The following is a 24,500-nucleotide window of genomic DNA, read 5'->3' on the forward strand; positions in this document are numbered from 1 at the left end:
ACCTCGTAGCGAGAGCCAAGAATCCTTCCGCAAGCTCTTAACAAACTTTCGGTAGCTTCTGAAACTTTCAAACGAGAAGTAGTCCCTCGGCAAGAGACGCCCTTCCAGTCCCAGAAAAGTGCTTAGGAATCTTCAGAAAGAGTCTTGGACACCCCAGAAGTCATCCTTGGCCCTAGGCCTCTTCAGGGAACTCTTGAGACTGAACGAAGCGGGGCTCTACTGGAAGAGGGGTGGTGGAGGGGCAGCGGAAGGATTCGGGGAAGAGGGAGGTTCACAGCTGGTGGGGGGTGGCGGGGGAGGAGCAGGAGGAGTGGGAGAGGCGCCGGGCTCGTTGCCTCACTTAGTGTCTTGGCCGCTGTAGGTTACGCTGGGTTTAACCGGGCGCGGCGCAGAGAAGTCTTCTAGGGAGCGAGCGAGCGAGCTTTTAGACTCGGGCAGTGCATGCGCTCCCGCCCGCCTGAAGAGAAGGAGAAGGCTAGGGCGAGATTGGTTCTCTGTCCGGGGGATATTGCCTGGGACTCTTCCTGCCCGCCCTGAGACCTTATGTCACTCTGAGCCTTTCTGGGATTGCCCGAGCGAAGCGCCGCTGGGGGAGAGCTGGCCGCTGCGGGAGGCATGCGGCCGCTCCTAGTGCCCGTAGTCTGTCTGTCGCTGCTGCCGGTCCTCGCACGAGGTAGGATGTGGGGCTGCTCTAACGGAGATCGGACTGGGTGGGTCTGGGACTGGGGGACCATCGAGCTGGATGAGCAAGCAAGCCCACAAAGTTTGTTCGCCTTTAGAGAAAACTTTTTCCCCTCCGGAGGAGGGACGCGGCTGCTCCGGCCAGGATTGGGGAGAAGGGGAACAAGCATGAATAATTCTGGGGAGGAGGAAGCAATCTGATTTAGTCAGTACGGGGGGTTGTGTTGGTAGTGGTGGCCGCGGCGGAAAGGTGGGGGGATGTCAATACCTTCCTTGCTGGGATGAGACCCACAGGAGTCACTTTTTCCTAGCTTTGCGCCCCAGGCTACGTTTAGGATGTCACCCATCCCTAGTTTCCTCTCCTTTTTCTGGAGACTCCCTCTACTACTGTAAGAAAGGGCTGACCGAGCCCCCAGTTTGGGGTGGGGATTGAAATGGTGCAGGGAAAGGAAGGTCAGAAGTCAGGGTTGTGTGGTCCCAGCTGATGGGGGGAGGTCTAGGTCGTGGGGAATGCTCCTTCTTGAGCGGACCCTCTTCTCGGTCTGCTTTCTCTACCGCACCCTGCCAAACCTGCATCTCCCAACCGCGGCTAAACCCGCGTCCCCTACCACCTGAACTCGCCACCAAACCCGCATCCTCCCTCACCTCCCGCCCCCGCCCAACATGCACCCCCTCCCCCTCTCCTTGGGTTTCTTCTCCCGCTGGCTGAGACCTTTTTCTATTCGAACTTGAGTCAGGTTTCCTGTTCTCTCTGGCCTTTTCTTCCCCGTCTGCCCACTGCACTTTCGGGTCGAGGGCTGGGGGCGGATGTCAGTGGCGCGGGGTTTTCGGGCTCAGAGCAGTATTGAGCTTTTTGCTAGGAAACCGACGGAAGCCCGCTCCCGGGGCTGTGGGGGTGGCCTATGTGGCCCCACTCCCTGGGGCCACGGGGGCCCTGCACCCCGCCATTCTGCCGACCCTGGCCACCTGGTGAGATAGCTAACGGAGGGTTGCTTGAGGTTTGGGGAATGAATAACTTTTGGGCTGAAAAACCTAAAACTTTTAAGCATCTTCCCTGGAAAAAAGCAAAAAAAAAGTTTCGGAGAACATTTGGTGGCCCCTGTGCTCGCTCTCTCTTGCTCGCTCTTTCTCTTTCGCTCGCTCTCCTGTCGACTTCTCGCTCTATATATACATGCATGCATATATGTATATATATGATTTTCAGAGTTTCCTTTTACGCCTGGCTTTAAGGAATGACAGGACTCCCCGAGGACTGTGTGAACGTTTACTTGCAGGGGGTCCCCCATACGATTCCCTCCTCCTTTTCTGCCCGCCGAGCAGGGACGAGTCAGGCAGCCTGTGCCGGGTTTCCTTCACTCTACCTCCCGCCTCCTCTCTGCTTCCCACGCCTCGTGGGCGCCCCTTCCCGAGCGGTGCAAAGAATGACACTGCCCAATCCTAGTCGCCCTCCTTTGAAAAAAAAGTGTAAACGGGTCCACAACCTCTGGGCATAGCTCCCTCACCTCACTCCAAACTATTTGAGTTGACTGTCCCAGAGAGGAGGCCTCAGGCCAGGACCGATCCACTACTTTCTGTTGACTGATTTATGTAGCCCGAACCCTTAATTGGAGCCTTTGGGATTGAGGAAGCACTTTGCTTCTCTGCCCAGAAACGGAGCGAGCGACTGGGGGCGGAGGGGGGAGGGGTTGGGGGGATTCTGTGAATTGGTCCTGGGTTTGAGGGGTGGGGAGTGGGGGCGGGCCCATTGGTGCCGCTCAGATCTTCCCGGGAGCAGGTATTGAGTGTCCCGGGAGGTAAGGGTATTCAATCCCAGCCCTACAGTCAATAATGCAACAAGAGGTGTCTTTAAGCGAGCTACAATGGGCGGCTCTGATTCCCGCTTTGTTGGAGTTCAGGGGAAGCTGGGCCCCGCAGCTGTCGCATTTTCCCACGAGCCAGGAGGGGAGTGTGTGCGGCTTGCTTTGGGGCTATTCAGACTCCCCCTCCAGGACTGGCTAGATAAGTCACTTTACCATGGATGTTTGAACAGGCAGACAATTCACTGCATTTCTGAGCGCTCACTGTAGTCTCAGCTTCCCCCTCCCTCCTCCCTCTCCTCCCCCCTCCCTTTTCCTCTCCTTCACTTCCCTCCTGGTTGGAGAGATGTGGATCTCCCCTAAAGTATAGGCTTTGGGGTGGGTGGGTGGGAGAGGAGAGATCTACAGAAGCTGGGAGAGTTATGCTGGGGGAATTTTTGAGTACTTGAGTTGGTCCCATTGGCCTCTGGGTAACTGGCTCATCCTTTGCCAAGCTGTTGTGTAATTTAGAGCTAGTAGTCTGGGGTAGACCTTGGGTAGCTGGCATTACAGAAAGAGCCCAACCTTCTGCCTGCCATTCTTCCTACCTCCTTCATTAAGAATATCAAAGGAAGTCATTAGGAGGAGGTCCACCCCTAAGAAATCTGGTACCTCTGTGTGTGCATACACACACATACATGCACATAAATTAGTGGGTATTTAATATTTAGCAAATGTTTTGCATTTTTCTTCTAAAACTGATTCAATAATAATGAACATTTATTAAGTGTTTATGATGGTTTAAATCATAGGACTGTGCTAGATAGAACAGAGAAGATACAAAGTTGAAAACTCAAATAAGAATAAAAAAGATTGGACAAGATGATTTTTAAGGTTTCTTCCAACTAAGATTCTACAAGTTTTCCTGGGTGCAACATGGGAGGGGGATGAGGAAGAAGGGAGTTTTCTGGAAGTTTTAAAGGTTGGATCCTGACTCCTGAATTCTCCAGGGCTGTAACAGGTTGGTATATTAATTAATAGATTCAGACTCATAAATTTGAGCTTCCATGGGCTTCTTGTACATATCTTCTAGGCTTTCGGTGTTCACAACCTTCAGAGACCTGTCTGAATGGAGGCAAGTGTGAAATCCATGACAATGGAACAGAATCTTGCATGTAAGTATGCATGTACCTGAATGGTCTGAGAACCCATTCCTTCTGCTTTTGTGGGATCTTCAGTATATTAATCTTGGGTAGTCTTTACATTAAGTCATTGTCTTCCCTCTGAGATAATAATATAAGGATGAGAGATCATATGGTAGCTTTTATTACAGAAAAGTCTGGCAATCCCTTAGTAAGTACAAGTTACAACATTTGTGGTGGTTGTTTTGGTTTAAAGTTTTTCTTTTCATTTTGGGATAGAGGGACACTTTACAAAACTTTCTTTGTAGCATCCCAAGCATATTCACATCTATGAAATATAGATGACTGTATTATTAATGTGTCTCCGAACATGTTAATGGACTTGTATTGGGCAATAGGTCTCGTGATCAGGTCAAGGTTACCTTCACAAACCTTATCGGTAAAGCCTCATGCTTGGAGACACAGTAATAATACAGTCATCTATATTTCATAGATGTGAATATGCTTGGGATGCTACATTCTTCTTCCCATAAGTATTCCAATAGTTGATCTTCCAGTGGACATAGTTCAATTTTTTTAAGCCCTTATTCTCTGTCTTAGAATTGATAATAAGTATAGGTTCTAAGGCTAGGCAATTGGGGTCAAGTGAACTTGCCCAAGGTCACTCAGATAGGAAGTGTCTGAGGTCAGATTTGAACCTAGGTCCATCTCCAGGTTTGGTACAGTCCATCCACTAAACCATGTAGCTGCCCCAACATAGTTCAGTGTTCCTGAAAGGCATTCTGAGACACAAGTGGAATTGGTATTTAAATTCTAGCCCATCTGGCTCATAAATCTCATCCTAAAGAATGTAGTGACTAGAGCAATGTACCTGGAGTCAGTAAGACCTAAAGTCAGGATCCAGCTTCAGATATTACCCATGTGACTGGATAAATCATTGAACATCTATCAGTCTGCCTCAGTTAACTCAACTGTAAAATGGGGCTAATAATAGAACCTCCCTGGCTGGGTTATTATGAAAGGATCAAATGAGATAATATTAGTAATAGTGCCAGGTACATAGTAGGTGCTTAATAAATGCTTCTTTCTCCCCCCCCCCCCTTCCTTATGTATATAGATGAATTTCTTCTAGGATAAAGTCAGTTTCTATTGTTTTTAACATTTTATGATGTAAGTACCTGAGATTTAAAACATCTGGACTTCTAGTTCAAGGATTGGGTTCTAGAGAGACCTTCTATAATACTTTATTGACACTTTTGGAAAGAAAAACTTCCCCCTGGGGTGGGGGGAACCCCTGATTTGACTTGCTTGGTATTTCACTTCCTGTAAATTATCTGTTAATCTAAACTATTCCTGTATTCTGTATAATTTTAATCCCTCAATTAATGAGAGCCTTGAAGGCAGAGACTGTCTTTTGCCATTTTGTATCCTTAGCATTTAGCACAGGACCTAGTACATAGTAGACATTTAATAAAAATGTTAATTGACTGACTATAACTTTGAGATCAGGATCCCAGTTTCCTAATTGTCTTGAGTAAGATCATGAGTAAGGCAATTCTCTGAGCCTCAGTTTCCTACTCTGCAAAATGGGACTTGTAATTTTTGCTTTCCTTCATTGGGGCTTTTATGGGTTTCAAGGAAGATAAACAATGAACATTGTAAAACGTATTTTTAGAAAACCCAAGATAGCAAAAATAGTTAGGAATTATTATTTGAAACCTAGTTTGATCAAGTTTTGCCTCTAAGCCAGATGCTCTTCAACTTGAGTTCATCCTTGATGTGAATAATGAGGGAAGCATTTGGTAGTTGTGGAGAGGGGAAAAAAAACGATCGAAGGCATCCCTACCACTGAGGCTTCAGATTAAGAAGTAGCCCCTTGCTCTGCATCTCAGAGGCCCTCTCATTCCAACTGTTGACTGGCTGATTTCCTTGACAACACTGGGCATCATGCTTGTGCATCTGTTTCAGTGCAGCTACCCTGCCTAGTTTGGTAGCTCTCTTCCCCACCCCTCCCTACCCCACCCCTTTCACCCCCTTCCTCCCCCAAAACTTCAGCAAATTAATCAGGCCCATGAGCAGTTTAATGGACAAAGACGAGACCTCTTTGTGAGCCACTAATGAATGAACGCCAGGGTTTTTTTTTCCTCCTTTTTGGCTTTTTTTTCCCCCTGCAGAAGCCTCACCGACGCTTGATGCCCTAAATCTTGTTTTCTTTCATTCAAGGACCGACAGCTGGGATTCAGTCGAAATTCGGCAGCTATTGTTGAGGGAGGCAGATTAATGCTGTGTGACTAATCATGTGTGGCTTCCCAGAATGCATAACTCTCCCCATACCCCTCTCCCCACAATCTCTTCTCCCACCCCTACTTTCCATCTTGGTTATTTTATCTTAACCCCCCCCACACACTCCCAGCAGATTTACATAAACCCTACAGAGTTTTCAGTATAACATAATTGGAGATGGAGAAAAACTTTGGAGAGGCAGCCTGGTATTGAAGAAGACCTACATTGCACTGGGAGTTGGGAGACAAGGGGGCCCTCTAATCCTGGCTCGACTTCTGAAACCTTTAACAAGTTCCTCCTCTTCTCTAGACTTAAATTTTTTTTATGCCCTAAAATGGCTAGGTTGGACAAGATGTTCTCCAAGGTCTTCCTTAGCTTTGACATTCTCTTCTGGTCCCAAAACCTTAGGTAAGGATGCTTCAAAGGTGCTACGTGGAAGGGGGGGGGAGGAAGAGAGAGAGAGAGAGAGAGAGAGAGAGAGAGAGAGAGAGAGAGAGAGAGAGAGAGAGAGAGAGAGAGAGAGAGAGAGAGAGAGAGAGAGAGAGAGAGAGAGAGAGAGAGAGAGAGAGAGAGAGAGAGAGAGAGAGAGAGAGAGAGAGAGAGAGAGAGAGAGAGAGAGAGAGGAAGAGGAAGAGGAAGAGAGGGAGGAATCCCTTGGACAGTCAGCAAGCAGTGTTGATGGAGGTTTGGGTTGTTAGACTTGGAGGTTTTCTCCTCTGACTTGCTGCTCTATGTTGGAAACAGAAACTGTTGGGGTAAAGCAAGTGATTTCCCCTCATGATGTCTTTGGTCACCATAAGGTACGACAGTATTGCTAGTGTCAACTCAGCCCTTGTGGCTGGAGCTTTGAATTTTCCTAGTAGTCATAGGCCTTTTCACAGAAGACCCCTTTTCTCATTGGTAGAAGATAATTTGGCTATTGTAGCCCCTAATCCTCTGCCTTAAGTCCTTGAATATGAAGCAAAAGACATGACCTTGAAAAAGCTATCCCTTCCCCACCCCCTCCTGACCTCCTTCCCTCCTCCCTTCCCAAATACCTCTTTACTGGGAACTCTACTTTCAAGCTTCCTAAACGAAGCCCAGTCCACGGCAGAGATAGCAGAAGCTGAGTTGGCCCCTTCCATTTTTGGCCCAGGGCCACACCTCAATTTGGCCTGGCACTTAACATGGTTGGGCCATAAAGGCCCTATTGTGCTTCCCCTCCAAATCCAATTAGAAAATGGAGTGAAATAAATACCCCAGGATGACTCTAGTAGGGCAATGTTCTGGCATTTGGGGGTTCTCAGTTACAGCAGGGAAGCAGGGAGCCGAGACCATACTGAGGCAAGCTGGGTCCAGAATTACCCTTTTTTGAAAAGTCTGGATCAGGGATTCAAAATGTAATTGTTTATGTCGAAGTGACCTTTGTCACTGGATGGAGAACCACTGGGAGATGGTTTTTGCTGCTGTGCATTGTTTTACCAGCAGGGTTTGAAAAGCTTTAATCTTTCTTAACTTGCCAGATTCCCCTGGGCAGGAGAGAATCCTTCTCATTTGATGGGAACTGAGGGTTCCGAGGGATTTGGTAGAGGTTCCGTTTGTGTTTTTGCATGTTTCTGTGAGGTAGACAGGGTGAAGGAACTGAGGCTTGGAGAGTGACTTGCCCAGGGTCACTCAATGGTAAGTACTAAAACTGGGAGCTAAACCCAGTCTCCTGATCCCTGGTTGAATATTCTTTGTACTAGGACTGGGTACCAATATTGTTTAGGATTGAAGGGAGCAAAAGGGGAAGAGAAGTTAAATCTAATCACTGGTTTCAAGCTGGGAGAGAAAAAAAATGGATCTGTTACAGGACTTCCTCTGTTTATGCAGCATTTCTGTCTTATAGTTGGAGGATGTAAGGGTTAGAAAAACACATGCTTAAAAATACAGTGTGAAGTAGAAAGGATTGCCTATAAACTTGAGGGAAGATAATTGGAAAAATAAATATATGGCAAGATAGAGGGTCCTGCAAAGTCTGGATCTATCATTCTGTTTAATTCTGTTCCCAATGTTTAAAAAAGAATATTTTCTTATGGTATATATTGGTTCTATGAATTACCCAACATTTTTTCTGTGAAAAAAAATTAAAGGGGGGTGGGGTAGAGGATTGAACTATAGGCTGGACAGGAAGAGGGTGGAGTTGAATGAACAATGGATAAAAGGAAGCTCTTAAATAACTACACCAAGATCTTTCTGGGTAAAGGAGCTCAGAAGCTGTTACCTCAGTTTTAGGAGAGACTGGGAGGAGATATAAACCTTCAGTTTTGAGGGGAGAGCAGGAGATAAAGGTGATTCTCAGTAGTAAGAATATCCAAGAAACTGTCATGGTAAAGTGGGCCAAGCCACAGGGACTAATCCATTGGTGACAGGTCTCAGAGGTGATGAAATTTGGAGCTTATCTGCCCAGGTCTGTTGAGAAGTTGGGTAGGGGACACTCCACAACAGAAAAAAAAAAGAAACCAACAACAAACCACTTGAGTCTTAGCATTCCACTGCTCAAAATGAGGTTGGGAAGAGTGATTTCTCTCCCCAGTACTTTAGGAGAGGAGGGACCTTTCCTGTTTCTCATGTCTGTTCTATAAATAGTGAAAGGATGTGGCTTTTCTGAGTTGATTTGAGAGTCTAGATTGCTTTCCTCAATAATGTAACAATAATAACTTTGCACTTTGACAGAAGCTTTCATCTGGAGATCATAAAAGTACTCTACAGACATTCTGGTCCCCCACAAGGTGGTGGTGGGTAGTATGATTATTTCCATTTTATAGATGGGAAAACTGAGGCTGGGGAAGATGAAACGATTTGCCTGAGGGTGTGCAGTGTGAGAGAACCAAGGGCTGAACTTCCCAATCCTCCACTTGTCTGCTGGGTCAGATCTTTTTGGTCCAATTATAGTTCTTGAAGCATTCATGCTTTGGGGGATTCCCTACTGAAGTTGGAGCCAGAAGAGGAGGGGTCTTTTTCCTGAACAAATAGCCTATCTCATCTAGCCAATAAAATCAGGGGTAAAGGGAAATCATAATTCTAAGGCTTGACAATTACAGATTTCTCTCTATCTGCAGAAAGTTTAATTTATTTTTGCCTGTCCCCCAGAACCCCAGAAAACCTTCCTGACTGGCCTTCCATGGGCAAGTTAATTATCTAAGTGGGATATTGGCAAAATAATGGATTATGGCAAAATATGGATGATTGTTTTCCCTACAAACCAAATGGCAACAACAAAGACACTATTATTCTCCACCTGCATATGTATTCACGGATACGGATACAGAAATGGAGCAGCTACATTGCAAAGACTAGGTTGGTCAGTTGCTAGCTAATAAAAGTGACTCACCTTTCTGTTAAGAGGGAAGGTCTGGAGCCACCTGTCCATGTAGATTGGGAAAATCCAGGAGAGGAATGTGGATTGTAGGAAGCATAAACATATTTAACTAGCGACTGGCCTCAGGGGACAATTAATGTGGTCTGCCATACTTTTGATCATTTATGGCCTCTTCTTATTACTGAGCTGGTTCTGAGGTGTGGCTGATTTTCTCTGATGAGACTTTAAGGATGGTAGAGAGGAAATCTAGCATTCTCACCTTCATCTCCTTTTCTCCCTACTCAACTCCACCCTCATCCTTGAGACTGGAGTTCTTGTTTCTTTTCTGGTTTGTGGTCAGAGCCAAGCCATTTCCCATGTCTGGCCTTAGTTTTCCCATATGAAAAATGGGGTTTTGACACCTTCCATCTCTAATAAAGCTAAGTAGGATCCTAGGAACTGAGGTGTTGTTATTGAAGGTAATGGTTCTGTTGTTCTGCCAACAAAGGGTGCCAAGAGATTAGACCTTGAGAAGCTGGGTTTCTGCTTCTGCCACCTTGGAGTCCCCATGTGGGTGTTCTATAAATGCTTATTCTTCTTCCTCCCCTCCCTGCCCCATCATGGGTGAGTCTGCAGGGAAATGGGAAAAGCAAAAAAGATTGATTGACAGAAACTTTGGCCATTCTCCATAAAAGACAATTGCACTATGATTTACAAATGCATATCCTTTTCTGGATTGCAGATGTTCAAGGAAAGACTCAGCTTTGTGGAAGCCTTCTCTTTCCTTTCTCCCCAGATCTCCCCAGGAAAACTGGGTTCTGGACTCTGCCCCGGGGGCCTGGGGTACCCTTTGGCTCAGAGATAGTGGTGGCTTTGGAGTAGGGAGCCAAATGCTGAGGCATTTAGAACCCTGCTATCTGGAATGAGGCCCTGCTCTTAGGCACTCAGTTTGTTGAATGAAATTTGAGTATTGTTTTTGGAGTCATTTGAAGTAACATTATTCATAGATTGCTAGGACTTTTAAGAGACTTTAAAATGATCATCTAGTATAAAGGCCCTTGTTTTGCAGATTGGTGAAACTCAGACCCAGAGGCTAGGCATTTTGCTCAAGGTCACACAGTAAGTTGGTAGCAGAACCCAAATTGTGGGGTAGATGGGGGGGGGGGAAGAGTATTGACTACAGAGTCAGAAGATCTGGGTTCAAATTCTACCTTTGGTTCTTGGGTAAGTCACTTAAACTCCCTTGAATTAATTTTCTTTTGTGAAGAAATGAGGGATGTGCAGGGGATGGTAAACTAGCTGCCCTCAGGTCTCTTCCAGTTTAGATTCTATGAATCAGGAAGATCAGCCTCAATCACAGAATTTTTTTTTTTACATTTTTTGACCTAGTAACATCTTAAAACAAGGGCAAGGACTAGGCAATGGGGGTTAATCGACTTGCCCAGGGTTCACACAGCTAGGAAATGTCCCAGGCCAGATTTAAACCCAAGTGCTAACTCCTGGCTTGGGACTCTATCCACTAATCCGCCCCTCACAGAATGTTTTTTTTTTAAAAGGAATAGTTTTCTTTTCAGCTAAGTACAGCAGCATAAACAAGGTTAACAAAAGTATTGTCTGTGCTTTAGTGAACCTATAATTTTTTTAAAAGATTGAATTTCTGGTGCAGTTTTTATTTTCCTCTTGGAGCATTTTACTTATATATGTTTTACACCCCTAGAAAAAGAACCTCAAGATTTTTCCTCCTGTGTTTTCGTCTTGCTTCCTCATGGTCCATGATGCCAGCTGAGGTTGTAAGCACAATGAACCCAAACTGACCTGTTGGTAGTGGATTATTCTGCCACTTTTCCAGACCTTTCAATTGAGTGTCAAATGTGGGGTGGATTACACCACACTTGTTTAACCCACCTGTGAGGTTCACAAAAATTTTTCCTGCTCCCTGCAGAAACAGGAGAACATGGTACATATTAACAGCAATATTATAGAATGAACAACTGTAAATGACTCAGCTATTCTCAGCAATACAATCCCAGAGGATACACGATGGAAAATGCTCTCCACCTCTAGAGAAGGAACTGATAAAGGAGTCTGAATGCAGTTCAAAGCTTGCCAATTTTCATTTTATTTTCTTCACGGGTTTTTATCTATGTCTACATGTCTTCTGTGACATGGCCAATGTGGAAATATGGTTCATATGATAGCATGTATTTTGTTGTTAAATCATATTGCTTACCTTCTGGGGAAGTGGGGCAGAGGAGGGAGAGAGAAGTTGAAACTCAAAATGTTACACAACGAACACTAAAAATTGTTTTCTCACGTAATTGTGGAAAAAATGAAACATTTCTGAAGAATTTTTTTAAAAAGTAAAAAGATTAGGGGACAGCTAGTTGGCTCAGTGGACTGAAAACCAGGCCCAGAGTGGAGGTCTTAGGTTCAAATGTGGCATTAGATACTTTCTTACTGTGTGACCCTGGGCAAGTCACTTAACCCCCATTGCCTAGCCCTTACCACTCTTCTGTCTTGGAACCAATACACAGTATTGATTCTATGATGGAAGGTAACGGTTTTAAAAAAAAAAGTGTTGTTTTTTTAAATTTGTGTTTAGCAACACACTAGCACCAGTTGAAGCAAGAATGGAGAGGCTCTTATTATATTTACATCGTTTGCATGTAAATAAAGTGTTTCTAGAGTGTTTGAAGCAGTTTGCTCTCTTAAGGAGAGTAAATATTCATCTTCTAATCTTGTTTACACTGGTAATTTGTAGTGCCATAGGGGGTCCCCCCCATCAGGTATTACTAAAAGTAAACTCAGTCCAGCAGCACCTACTTAGACCTTGGGTCTGCTGTAGGGGAAACCATCGTAATTGGGTGTTAGGTCCCAGCCCCACCAGTAATTAGCTGTGTGACCGGGGCCAACTCTCTTCTCTTACTTGCACCCTATCCTAAAATGAGGTATAGGACTAGATGATCTTCCTCGGTCCTTTCTTTCATAGAAATCTGTAGTCTTTGAGTCACCTGGATAATGGCCGAAAGAGTGGCCTCCCCTCGTTAAGCACTGGTTTGGGTCCCAGAAACAAGGCTTCCTTTCCCCTCCCTCCTCTCAGTTGCTTAAATTTAAGAGAGTGGAAAGCCAAGGTAGGAGGCTGTTTTGTGTTAGCAGGGGTGGAGGCCCAAGAAGAAAGTTATTTTCCAATGAAAAGTAATGAGGGCTGAACTGTTGAGGTGCTCAGTCCATTATCCTTCCTTTGGGAGTTAATCTCCTGCCCCAGTTTAGATCTCCTCCCCCTGAGGCCTGGGGCTGTCTGGAGTTAATATTAGGAAAGTTACTCAGTGAGCACCAGGCATTTTTCTGGGAGTCGGGACTCTCCAGGCAGGGAGGGCTGGATTTAATAGGGAAAGTTTCATGCTTAATCAAGTTGAGGAGAGAAATTATTTGCCCATCCATCAAGTCCTCTTTAACAAGTTTTCCCTGGTTCCCTGATGGAAGCAGTTGGTTGTTTCAGGCCTTGTTTGCCCACAGAGTGGATATTTAAGGCCTCCCCATTCCTGGATTCGCTAGCTGCAATCTGTCAGACAGACAAATAGGCATGGGATTCCCATTGTAAACAGTGGGAAGAAATAGTGCTTGGAGAGAAACCTAATGCTTTATTTACAAGGTACAGACAGTGGGTGTTTGGGAAGCACCTATCATCACACGGGCCTTGGAAAGATGAGTCCAGATCTGTTAGAAGGAAGCTCATTTCGACACCTACCAGTTACTTTCAGTTTTGGTCAGTAAGCGGAAATTATGTGCTTAGTGGAAATGTGAAGTTTCCAGGGAGATTGGTTTTTTGTGTTTTTCTGGTGACAGCTTTTCTTTAAGAAATATTTAGTGGAGAGAGCACCTAGGTGGCAGGAAATCCTGGGTTCGAATCTGGGCTCAGATATTTCCTGCCTGTGTGACCCTAGGCAAGTCACTTTAACTCCCATTGCCTAGCTCATACTGCTTTTCCACTTTAGAACCAATACATAGTATTGATTCTAAGATAGAAGGTAAGGGTTGTTTATTTTAAAAAAGGCAGGCAGGCAGGCATGTATGTTTAGTGGATAAAGGAGGTTGGTTTGCATCTTCCAATAGGACTCTCTAACTGGAGCTAGTGCTGGCCTGTGATTCTTAGGGCGAGATTGGGGTGGGAAAATGGTGATATTCCGTTCAAAAAACCACTTATTAAGAGTGGGTACAACGGGCAGCTGGGTGGCTTGATTAGATTGAAAACCAGGCCTAGAGACAGGAGGTCCTGGGTTCAAATGTGACCTCAGACACTTCACAGCTGTGTGACCCTGGGCAAGTCACTTAACCCCCATTGCCTAGCCCTTACCTCTCTTCTGCCTTGGAACCCATACACAATATTAATTCTAAGACAGAAGGTAAGGGGTTAAAAAAAAAGAATGGGTTCCTAGTTCTGAGCTTAGCTTCTAGGCAAGAACGAAAGATACCTGTCTTATGTTGCCTCACAGATAGAGCCTCCTGAGCCATGAGACCATCCGATGTGCCGGTCCAGTTCGGGCCCATGGCCCATCGTTTGAGAAAGGCTATGGTTATTCTGCAGCACGGATGATGAACTCCACCCTTCCATAATTACTTCTTGGGGATCACTTGTATAATTACAGAGAACCTCCCAAGTGCCCAGCCCAATGCGAGGCATTGTAGAGGAGACAGAAGAAGGAGGGAACCCAGCTCACTGCTTTTTAGGGAGAAACTGGGCAAGCCAACATATAGGTAACATAGGTCAGTTTAAGACATAATGCCTACGTCAGTTGTGGTTTGGTTCATGCCATAGCTTCTGTTAGATAAGTAAACAGATGAGAAATTCAGAGGATTGTAGGATCATAGACTTGGACCCTAAAAAAGAACCTCAGAAGCCATCCAATCCAACCTTCTCCTTTTATACAGGAGAGGACACTAAGGCCTGGGGAGATGAAGGCACGTGCCCAACGTCACACAGATATACTCCGAGGTAGAATTCGAACCCAGGTCCTCTGACAACAGAGCCAGTGCTGAGGAGGACCACCAACAATGTGCTGCTTTAGAAGAAGCACTGGTTTCTGGGCCTCGGTCCATGTGGGATCTAGCCCAGTCTACTCTCAATAGCTTATCTCCTCTCCAAGCCTCTATTTCTTCATTTCTAGAAAGAGGATAGTAAATGCTTTTGAACCCCCTCTAGCTACCACACAGCTTAAGTCACAGTAGTCAAGGAAGTCTTTATGGAGGATGTACGACTTGAAGTGGGGCGTGCAGGATGAGCGAGGGTTTAAATTGGTCAAAAAACAGAGAAAGCATGAGAGAAATCTGATCCCGACTTTTAACAAGAGCTCATATTTGTGTGGGGCTTTTCAAAGTTGTACAAGTGCTTCTTCAACCTTACTGCCTGCTATTCTGTGTATTTATACAATCTGCTAGTGGGGGGGGGGGTTCCCATGTGCCATTAATTCAGTAAACATTTACTAAATGCTCCTTGTGAAAGCCATTGTTTTTGTTAGTTATTATGGTGGGGGAGGGGGGATACCAAGTTAATAACAGTCTCTGCTTTCCAGGTCTCAAGGAAGTAACAGTTTCACTGGGGAGACAAGACATGCACAATTACAATACTGGTTCCCAAATAGATTGGGACTGTCTTTCTGTATCCTCCATCATTCTGAGCACATAGTTGGCACTCCGGAAAGACTGGTTGGTTGATAGAATTCTTGAATGCTGCTTTCCCAGACCTTCCCATGTTGGTGAATGAATGTTATAAATGTAAAGGAATGCAGAGACTCTGGGCTTGTCTGAGAAAGAAACACCCAGCTCAGTGCCTCAGAGATGGTGGAGGGACCTTGTGAGCCTGTGATTCCCCAAGGCTGACTCAAGGCAGAAGCATCCACGGTCTGGGTAGTCCCACAGATCCCAAGAAATCGGACGCAGCTGAAGCCCAGTGATAGTAATCATTGTTCTCTGCCGAAAGGATATCATAGGGGGGAGATGAGCAGAGCCATTCATGGGATCCCTTCATTCCTGGCTCCTCCTTTTCCCGTTTGTCCAACCTCTGCTCTACTGGCGGAGCATTCCCGGGACGGGGCCATTAGTCTGCTTGGATAGAGAGGAAAAGGGGCTGGTGACAGTTTCTGGCTGGAGAGTGACCCTGTGACAAGCTGACCCTAGAGATAGTCTCCTTGGCCTCTTGGGCTGCTATTAAAATGTTAGACAGGCCTCGAAGTCAAAAGGCGGAGGCGACAGACGGCCCTTTTCACTGTGCCCGCTGTTCCCAGTAAAAGGGGGGGAGGTTTCTAAGGAGCAGCGTGGAAGAATGCAGCAGAGGCCAGAGCCCTACCTATTGTCTTCAGTTTTCTCAGTAAGACTGGCTGACCCAGGGATTTCTGTAGCCTGGAAGGAAAGGACAGAATGTAAAAAAAGTCTTTTTAGCATCTCCAGTGCGCGTGACTTTAGGTAGTAGTATAGCGCATGCAGCTCTCTTTTGGCCCATCTTTCCCTTAACCTTCACCCACCACCTCCCATCTTTCTTCCTCTCCCCAAAAGAAAAAAACTAAAAAACTAAAACACTTCAGGAACAGTGTCAGAACAGGAGTCAGTCTCAAGCGCCTTTATGTTAGGCGTGTAAGATCCTACCATTTTTCTTTTACCTCTCTTTTCCTGGCTGTGTATCTTCCCTTTTCTTGCCTGCCCAACCCCTCCTGCATCTCTTGTTTTTCTTTCCATGCGTCATTTTTATCTGTTACTAACCTCAGTCCCGAACCATATGTCTTTCTTTTACTTGTCAATCAGGGTTTCTCTGTTTCCTCACTCCTTGTCTTGTGTGTCTCTGCCTGTCCTCCTCATCTTGTGCCTCTTTGTCCCCACTTTTATTTTCTTCTCTCTGTCCCATCACCACCAAGATAAAAGACTTGTTGTGTCTTTCCCATCAAAAATGCTTCTTTCTTGCTGTATCCTTGAAAAAAGCTGTCCACACCGGGTCCTTCACTTCTCCTGTCACACTCTTCTAGCCTTTCTATAATCTGGCTTCTGACCTCATCACTCAACTAAAACTGCTCTCCAGAGGTACAAATGATTTCTTAATTGATCAAATCTACTAACCTTTTCTCAGTTCTCATCCTTCTCCACCTCTCTGCAGCATTTGGCACTACTGACTAACTTCCTTGGATCCTCTTTTCCTCTCTACTTTTTTTTCTCTCTTAGTTCTTTTGCTCTCTGAGTGCTCTTCAGTTTCCTTTACTGGATATTCATGTCCTCTCCCCTAACTGTGAATATATTTGAAGGCTCCATCCTAGGTTCTCTTCCCCTTCTAGCCATAATTTTTCACTTGGTGACCTCTTCAGTTCCCACACGTTTAATTATCATCATCTCTATACAGGTCAGAAATCTATATATCCATCCCTAGTCTCTCCTGAGCTCTGGTCTAGCATCACAATTACCTGTTGAAAAATTTCAAACTGGATGGCCCATAGGAATTTCCAAAGCAGAATCTTTTACCTCTGAACCCAACTGTTCTCTCTTAGGACTTCTCTGTTCATGTTGGAGGAACCATCATCCTTCTAGTCATCCAGATTTACCAACTTGAACCCTCACTCCTATATATCTATAATCAACAATTTCTACTCCACAATACCTCTCAAATCTAGCCTCTCCTTTCTTCTTACATGGCCATTGCCCTAAATTACCCCTACCATTTTATTCCTAGATTTTATAATAACCTCCTAACCTAATCTGCCACAATCTTCTCCCAAATCTAATCCATCTTCCACACTGCTGACAGTGATTTTTCTGAGCAGTCCAACCACTTACCTTCCTTTTTGGCAAAGTCCAAGGACTCCCTGATACCTCTAGGATCCAATATATATTCAAGTTTGGTATTTAATCTTTATAATCTGACCCTAACCTCTATATGGTTTATGGACATTCCATTGTCAGCGCTCTTGTTCCTGAACACAATATTCCACATCCCATTTATATCTTTGCACTCATGCCTGAAATGCTTGCTCTCCTTGCCTCTGCTTCTTGGAATCCCAGATTTCTTTCAAGACTCAGCTCAAGCACAGATTTTTGCATGAGACCTTTCCTGGTCTGCCTCACCCCTCCCCATCTACTTGGTACCATGTTTTGTCTGTACCTAGATGTGTTTAGCTAGGTGGCTCAATGGACAGAGTGCTGGACCTGGAGTCAGGAAGACCTGAATTGGGTCTCAGATATGACCCTGGGCAAGTCATTTAACCTCTGTTTATCTTAATCCAATGGAAAAAGAAATGCAAACTTCTCCAGTATCTTTGCCAAGAATGTTCATGTTTTCTCCCCATTAAAATGTAAGTTTTTTGAAGACAGTGGCTGTCTTTTGTCCTTATATCCCTGGCATCTAGCACAATTCATGGCACATTAGTAGGTGCTTATTAAAAGCTTGTTGATTGATCATTTGTCCTTGTCTGCCCCATTTGGCTGGGAGGGGAGGAGAATGAGCTGTTTCTGGCCCCCAAGAAGAGCTCCCTTTTCTCTATTTTGGCTATTGACAAGAGCTCTTGTCTCCCTCCCATGCCTGCAGTGAGTTTTGTGTTTCAGCCTTAGCATGTCAGGATGTAAGAATGCATTGTCTCCCTCCTGGGTCTTTCTCATCTCAGGAGATCAGGTGATGTTGCATAAAATCTGGGTGGAGTGTCCTGGCACAGGAAAACACACAAACATACCAGGAGGGAGGAAAGACTGGCTGCCCTCAGCTGTCATTTGAAAAACCATTCTTTCCCTTTGAGAGCCAAAGGGAAAATATGCTCTCTCCTTTACAGTGGTCTTGGGCCATTAAACAGGGTGAGTCTCCTGGAAAGCCATGATTCAGTTGGGAATCCAGCTCTGTTCAGCCTCACCTATAGAATGGGGAGAGTGATGCCTGCCCTCCTTCCCAGGGCTGTTCTGAACATTAGGCATGTGAAAAGTACTCTGAAAAGCATGAAGAACTTTATAAATGTCTTATCATTAGCATGGGAAGCCACTGGAAGCTTCCCTTCCAGATTTCTACCCCCCAGAATCTCCAGAGTATAACTTCAGCCTCCCAGACTCTTCCCATTTTCAGTGGAATGCAATTGAATTGCCCAAAGTTCATCTTTTTTTAGCAGTGTTAATTTCTTGCTAAAAGAAAACCCCAGGCCTTCTCCAGCTGCCATAGGTCTTTCTTCAGAGAGAAACTTGCTCTTGCTTGTCACTTCTGTGAGATGTTACCAAAACCCTTATCTTGTTTGCACAAAGTGTGACTGAAATTGCTGATTCAATTTTTTTAAAACCTTCACCTTTCATCTTAGAATCAATCAATACTAGGCTTCCTACTGAAGTTAAGTGACATGCCTGAGGTTATATTTGAACCCAGGACCTGGACCTTCCTGTCTGCAGGCTTGGTGCCCTTCCACTGTGCTTACCCACCTACCCCTGCTGATTTACTTTACTGGACTCATCTTTCTTTGCTTAGTATTAACTGAAGGTAATACAAGTGTGTCCTTGTGTGCCTAACCCCATTCCCTGCCTTCAAGAAGTTCAGAGTAGTGAAGAGGATAAAACTTGCATAAAGAATACAACAGTTAATGCAATTCAGTTTAATTCAACAAGCTGTTATTAACCAACTGCCAATTAGGCATTGAGGCTACAAAAGTAAAAGTGAAAGCAGCCCCAGCTTTCTTGCGTATTACTTCACTGGAGAGAAATAAAAATGGGACTAAACACTGTAGTCTACGAAATCTACAGATGGTCAAAAATGGCATTTAGCTGAAGTTTCAGGAAAGAGACTTCAGGAGAGGGGAGAGGGGAGAGGGGATGGATGGGAACTCCATAGAAAAAGTCATCTCAAATGGAAGGAAAGGATTCACATGGCATTTTCTTGTAGTGAACTCCAAAGGTGGCTGTGGGGCCTAGTCCAGAGGGTCCGCATTAGGCAAGGGTTCTGGGGAATCTCCAGTCCTCTTCCTGAGGCCTCCACCACACTGGGCTAAGTGACCTTTGGCAAGTTGCTTGACCCATTTCCCTTGTCATCTCCCTCCCGCCCCTCCTTTCTCCCCCACCCCACCGCCCCATAGACTGGGTAGGCCAAGGAGCCAAGTTCTACACACTTTTGGAGCTGCTCCGAGGAAAGAATAGGGAACAATGAGAATTATTAAGGCATTGTTTTCATGATGGTGGGAAAACAGGCTTCCAGAGATCACCATTCCTAGCTCATTCCTCATCCATTCTCACTGCACAAAGGGATTTCTCCTCTTTTCTCAGGCTGGGCAAGGCCACCACATTTGCTGGGAAGGAAGGTGTGTTTGTTTTCCTACATTTCCTCCTTCCCAGTGGAGGAGGGTCAAACAGTTAAAAACTCCTCTAAGGATGTCACTTATTGAAAAATATCAAAGGGAAAAGATGACAATACTAGCAAACTTATGACACTTGGCAGTGGGGCATTATGAAAAGATCTCTGAACTAGAAGGCAAGAAACAAGGTTTTGATTTGAGCTCTGCTTCTGAGGAGTTCCATGAACTTGGATAAGTTTCCTTTTAAGGTGAGAGCATAGGATCCCGGTATCTTATCCTTTAGGTCCTTTCCAAGCCTACAGTTCAAAGACTATAATTCTGACCTCCACATTGACCATAGTTAATTCCTGGTCTAGATCCCAGCTCATGGCTGGTCTGATTGGGAAAGAATATAGATTCAAAATGTTCTTGAAGCTCTACTCTAACCTTTCTCAACTTTGATCCCTTTCTGTCTTCCCATACTAGGGATGAGAGATATGCAGGCAGGTAGGAGGAAGCATAGGGATTCCCCAGACTTTCTTTTATAGATGTAAACACTTTAGGGATCTGCTGATTGGACAAATGAAAATATCCATACTTGCTATAATGGGTAGGTTGAGAGCTAAGCCCAATATGCAGAATGAGGAAATTTTAATGTGTCAACTTGGAATCTAGAAACCCCAGTCTTGTAGCCTTAGTGAGCTCTGATGAACCCCAAATTTTAGGACTAGCTTGTAAGTTAGACCCCAAATCTTGTACTTGTTCCTTATTCCTTAGAGAATCCATCCTGAAGGGAATATCAGGCTAGCAGTTTCAGACTGAATAATGGACCCTAAGGTAAATGATAATTCCAGTTAGGTGGGGCTAAACTTTGGGGTCTCCAACATACAAGCTAGTCCTAAAATTTGGGGTTCATCAGATCTCACTAGGCTACAAGTTTGGGGTTTCTAGATTCCATGCTAACAAAGGAATTAGAAAGGTTTTATTTTGTGGGAAGTGGTGTAGGGAAGAGGGAGACTGGTAAAGAAGGGAGAAGGGCATTAGAAGCTAAGCAGGGGATTGAGAGAGAAGGGAAGGTTCAAGAGGGTACTGCCCTCCCTTTTGGTGCTTTGTGTTCCAAATGAGTAAGGACACATATACTGGAGGACAGAGAGAACATTCTCATTCCAGTTTCCTCTCTCACTAATCATCAAGGCCTGATCCAGACCAACTCACGACTCAGCACCTCTCCATCCGAGCTGGCTTGAGCTTGCTGACCACTTGGGGCCAGCTTTTCTGAAGCAGTTCACCCTCTTCTTCCTCCGTCCCCTCCCTCCTGCTCTGAGAATCGGCAGGGATCACCCCCAGTCCTTCTGCTTGACACCACTGTCACAACGGCTGAGGCTGAGATGCCAGACACCGCTGAGATGCCAGAGACCGCAGTACAGGAAGGCAGCAGGTGGAGCCTCTCAGTAACTCGATCCCAGCCCTGCCAGGCAGGGACTACTATCTTGATAATTAGCCACCAGAGAGATCAGGTGGAACGAAAGTTTGTGGTTTGAAGGAGCAGGTGTTTGGGGATAACTGCTGTCCCACCACAGCCTCTGCTCAGGTAATCTTTATGATTTGCCTCTCTTTTTTACAAACAAAACCCCCAAGTCTGTCACAGCCGGTTAATGCTGGGTGCCCGTGCTCCATTCCCCTCTGCCCCTACCCCCCAATTCCCTGTTGGAGAAGGGAATGAAAATGGGAGAAAGACAGCGAGATTGAAAACGAATCAACTTTCAAAATCTACTTTCCCATTTCCCTCTACTCTGCTCAGCCCCCAGAAATGTCAGGATAGTCTATATAATTACTTGGGCAGGTGTTGGCACAAAGGCTCCTAAGGACACCAGTGAGGACGCGGGGAGTAAAGCCTAGTTTGGGGAGGAGGAGGTCCAGGGATGAGCATAGCTTGGAGAACAGTTAAATACCAAAGTGTCCATTTTTGTGATCCCTCTCCTCCCACCGGTTCTGAAAGGCAACAGGATTTTGCAGGTGGAGAAAATGAAAATTAAATTAGTGCTTGATGGTATAATGTTTTTCTCTTAGCAATCCTGTGAAGTAGGTAGTGCAAATATGATCACCTCCATTATGCAGGTGAGGAAATGGAGACATTGGAGGTGAAATGATTTGCCTTTATCACACAGCTAGTAAGCGTTGGGACTAGAGTGTGAAGCTCTCTGATTCCCAGTCTAGTTCTCTTTCCACACTGCCTTCCCTTATGTGGCTGCTTCACAAAACGAGGCTTCTGGTGGTGACAGACAGGTGGGATTCCTGATTCTCTTTTAGTCTGCATGGGTTCCAGCTAATTCTTATCAGCCTGTGGGCACTAAAGGACAAGGGGACACGAGGCACAGTTCAGGTGGGCTTTGACTTTTGACTGCTCCTCAGTCTCTTGTGTCAGTCTCTTGGTGGATTTGTAAAAGTGTAAAGGAAGCTGAGGAATTTCAAAGCAGGAAAGTCTGACCAGGGCACTGCCCAGAGAGAATAAAGGATCATTAGAGGCTGAGGTGCCATCCTTGGGAGAGCCTGCTTTCATCTCATTTCTTTCCTGGATGAAATATAAATGGCATTTGAAAGGACTTTTCTCTGTAAATTAGGAAATCTGGGTTCTGTCCAGCTTGACCACTTGGACAATCTATTTATTTCCTTGGACCTCAGTTACCCTGTCTATAAAGTAGTGCTATAAATCCCTGTCCTACCCTTTACCAGGCTTTCATATATGTGAAAGAACTTGGAAAAGTCTAAAAGCACAATCTTAATCTACTTTCCCTGGAGATCTAGAACTCCAGGCCTTGATTTTCTCATGGGAGCATGTTCTGATTTGTGGAGAGAGAGTCCGGGCTTGGATTGAGGATCCCTGCCAGATTGGCATTTTGTGATGGGCAATGTCTGGTTGGGGTTAGGGCTTAGACTGTGGCTAAAGTTTGACCATGGAACATAACTGGACAGCCTGACTTCTGATAAATAGTTTAAACATTTCAAGAAGTATTTTTGAATTGGTATGGAAAGATCATGCCACAAACTCTTCCTGAGTGTGAAGAAGCAATAAAGTATTCTTACCTATGCAGAAAGGAAATCTAAATGGAAACTTGAGAGGTAGAGGTGTAATTCTTTTACCACTGAGTTGGACTCATGAATTGTGCTTTCCGGAAAATTGTCTTCAATTTAAAAAGCATTTATTAAATGGCTTCTATATGCCAGACATTGTAAGTCTGTCTCTTCATATGTGGACAGGGCTTGGCTTAGTAGTAGGTGCTAAGTGCTTGTTGGTAGAGTCATTTAGGGAAAATGAGCCTCTGGGAGAATTTCATATAGGACAGCAATGGGGAAGGCATTCCACAGTTCCCATTTTCCCTCTTCCCAGTGCCAGAGGACATTTTTTGCAGCTCCACTTGCAAGCACTTTCTCCCTTAACTCTCTAGTTATCTGGGGGCTCACAGACAGCTTGAATTTGCCCTCCATAGGAGATAGTAAATAAGGAGCTGAGATTCCAAGAGGTAGAGGTAAAATTGGAGGAGGACAAGTCAAGCCTGAGGGACAGACAGCTGGGCTATCCTTTCCCTCAAAGAACTCCATTTTATTGGGAAAGGATTTCATAGTCTTCTTCTCTTTGGGATGCCATGCCGGTCCGTGGCCATGAGGCATGGAGTCAGGTAGCCCCACACTGATAATATACTCCTATCCCTCTAGGGCTACAGAACAGCTGGGAGGACTGAGGCTCTGGGGCTAGTTTTGGACCAGGATTTTTGAGCTAGAAGGTACCTTGAAGTCTAAAGAAGAAACATCACTGCCCAAGATCACATGGGTAGTGCCAGAAACAGAATCTGAACCCCAGTTCTCTGATGCCATACATACATAGCTATTGCTTCCTCCACCATATTCTTGGCCCATTACTCTGTTCCTACACTGTGTAGTATAGCAGGTATTTATTGTTAGCCCAAGTGGATTGACCTTCTAGGCAAAAGATGATCAAATGATCCCCGCCCCCAGTTTGAAGTCACAGGAAGCCACAAGCAGGCGGACAGAGTCTCTTTGGGACAGCGGGAAGTAGTAGAAGTGGATAGATTTAGGGACTTGGCCTCTCAGCCTTGGTCCTCCTCCAGTGTGAGAGAGACCCCGGTTTTTATGATCTGATAAATAATCCTGAGTGGTTTGGCACATGGCCACTTAGGCAAACTTTGGACTGTGCTCAATGGTGGTAAGAGATGAACAGAGGCACAGAGTGGCCTGGGTAGATCAGTGAGGGAGAAATGTGTGCCTGGCTGAGCCTGGATGGATTGCTGGAGCCTCACCTGCCAACACCTGGAAGTGTTTATAGCTGGCTATTCTTGGGGGGAGGTGGGGGGGAGAATGTTTAGGAAGGAGGTATTATTAATTAATTTGAAAATCGGGCAAGGAAGGAGCCAGGCTAATTAAAGCCATGACCCTTTCCTTCCTCCACTTATTCCCACGGGTCCTTGCACGGCAAGGACGACCTGAAGCAGGGGGTGACCAAAAGGTTACCTGATGGTGCCTGAGAGAGCCTGACTCAGCAATCTCAACTCCACTTAAGGATTTTTTTCTTTTTTGAAACTACCCTTCCCTAGCATGAAGCATGGAAGCCTGCTGTCTTCTGCTGACTTTTTTCCTGAACTACATTGCTTTGTTGGAGGAAAAAAACTGCTGTTCTGTGGGAGTATCTGATAGTATATACCTGCTAAGAGATCTTCTTAGGACTGAGGCTTTCAGGCCTCAGATCATAGTGGACCTCTCCTGATTCTCCAAAATAAATAAATAAATAAATAAATAAAATTTAAATAAAAAATAATGAATTTTAAAATGAATTTGCCAAAGACAGAAACCCAAGGTCAGTCAAAGGAACCATCAGGATCCAAGAAACAGAAATCATTTAGTTCCCAAGGCTTGCCCAAGGTCACAAAACTAGTTAGCAAAGTTAAGACCAGAACTTATCTAATTTCAGCCCAGTCCTCTTTTCTCTATTTTCCTTGAGTCTTCCACTCCATTCATC

The 24,500-nt window shown here is 45.1% G+C and overlaps 1 protein-coding gene across 1 annotated transcript in view; it reads left to right on the forward strand.

The window, feature by feature from the left end:
* The first annotated feature begins 308 nt into the window (after positions 1 to 308).
* NOTCH1 (notch receptor 1) overlaps positions 309 to 24,500 on the forward strand; it is a 78,149-nt gene continuing 53,957 nt past the window's right edge. The window contains exons 1-2 of the mRNA XM_003339653.4: positions 309 to 673; positions 3,550 to 3,631. Of these exons, the coding sequence (XP_003339701.3) occupies positions 616 to 673; positions 3,550 to 3,631 (140 nt within the window). The 5' untranslated portion in view covers positions 309 to 615. The remainder of the gene's footprint in view (positions 674 to 3,549; positions 3,632 to 24,500) is intronic.

The sequence above is a fragment of the Monodelphis domestica genome, chromosome 1 (assembly GCF_027887165.1).
Source record: "Monodelphis domestica isolate mMonDom1 chromosome 1, mMonDom1.pri, whole genome shotgun sequence".
Taxonomy (NCBI): Eukaryota; Metazoa; Chordata; class Mammalia; order Didelphimorphia; family Didelphidae; genus Monodelphis; species Monodelphis domestica.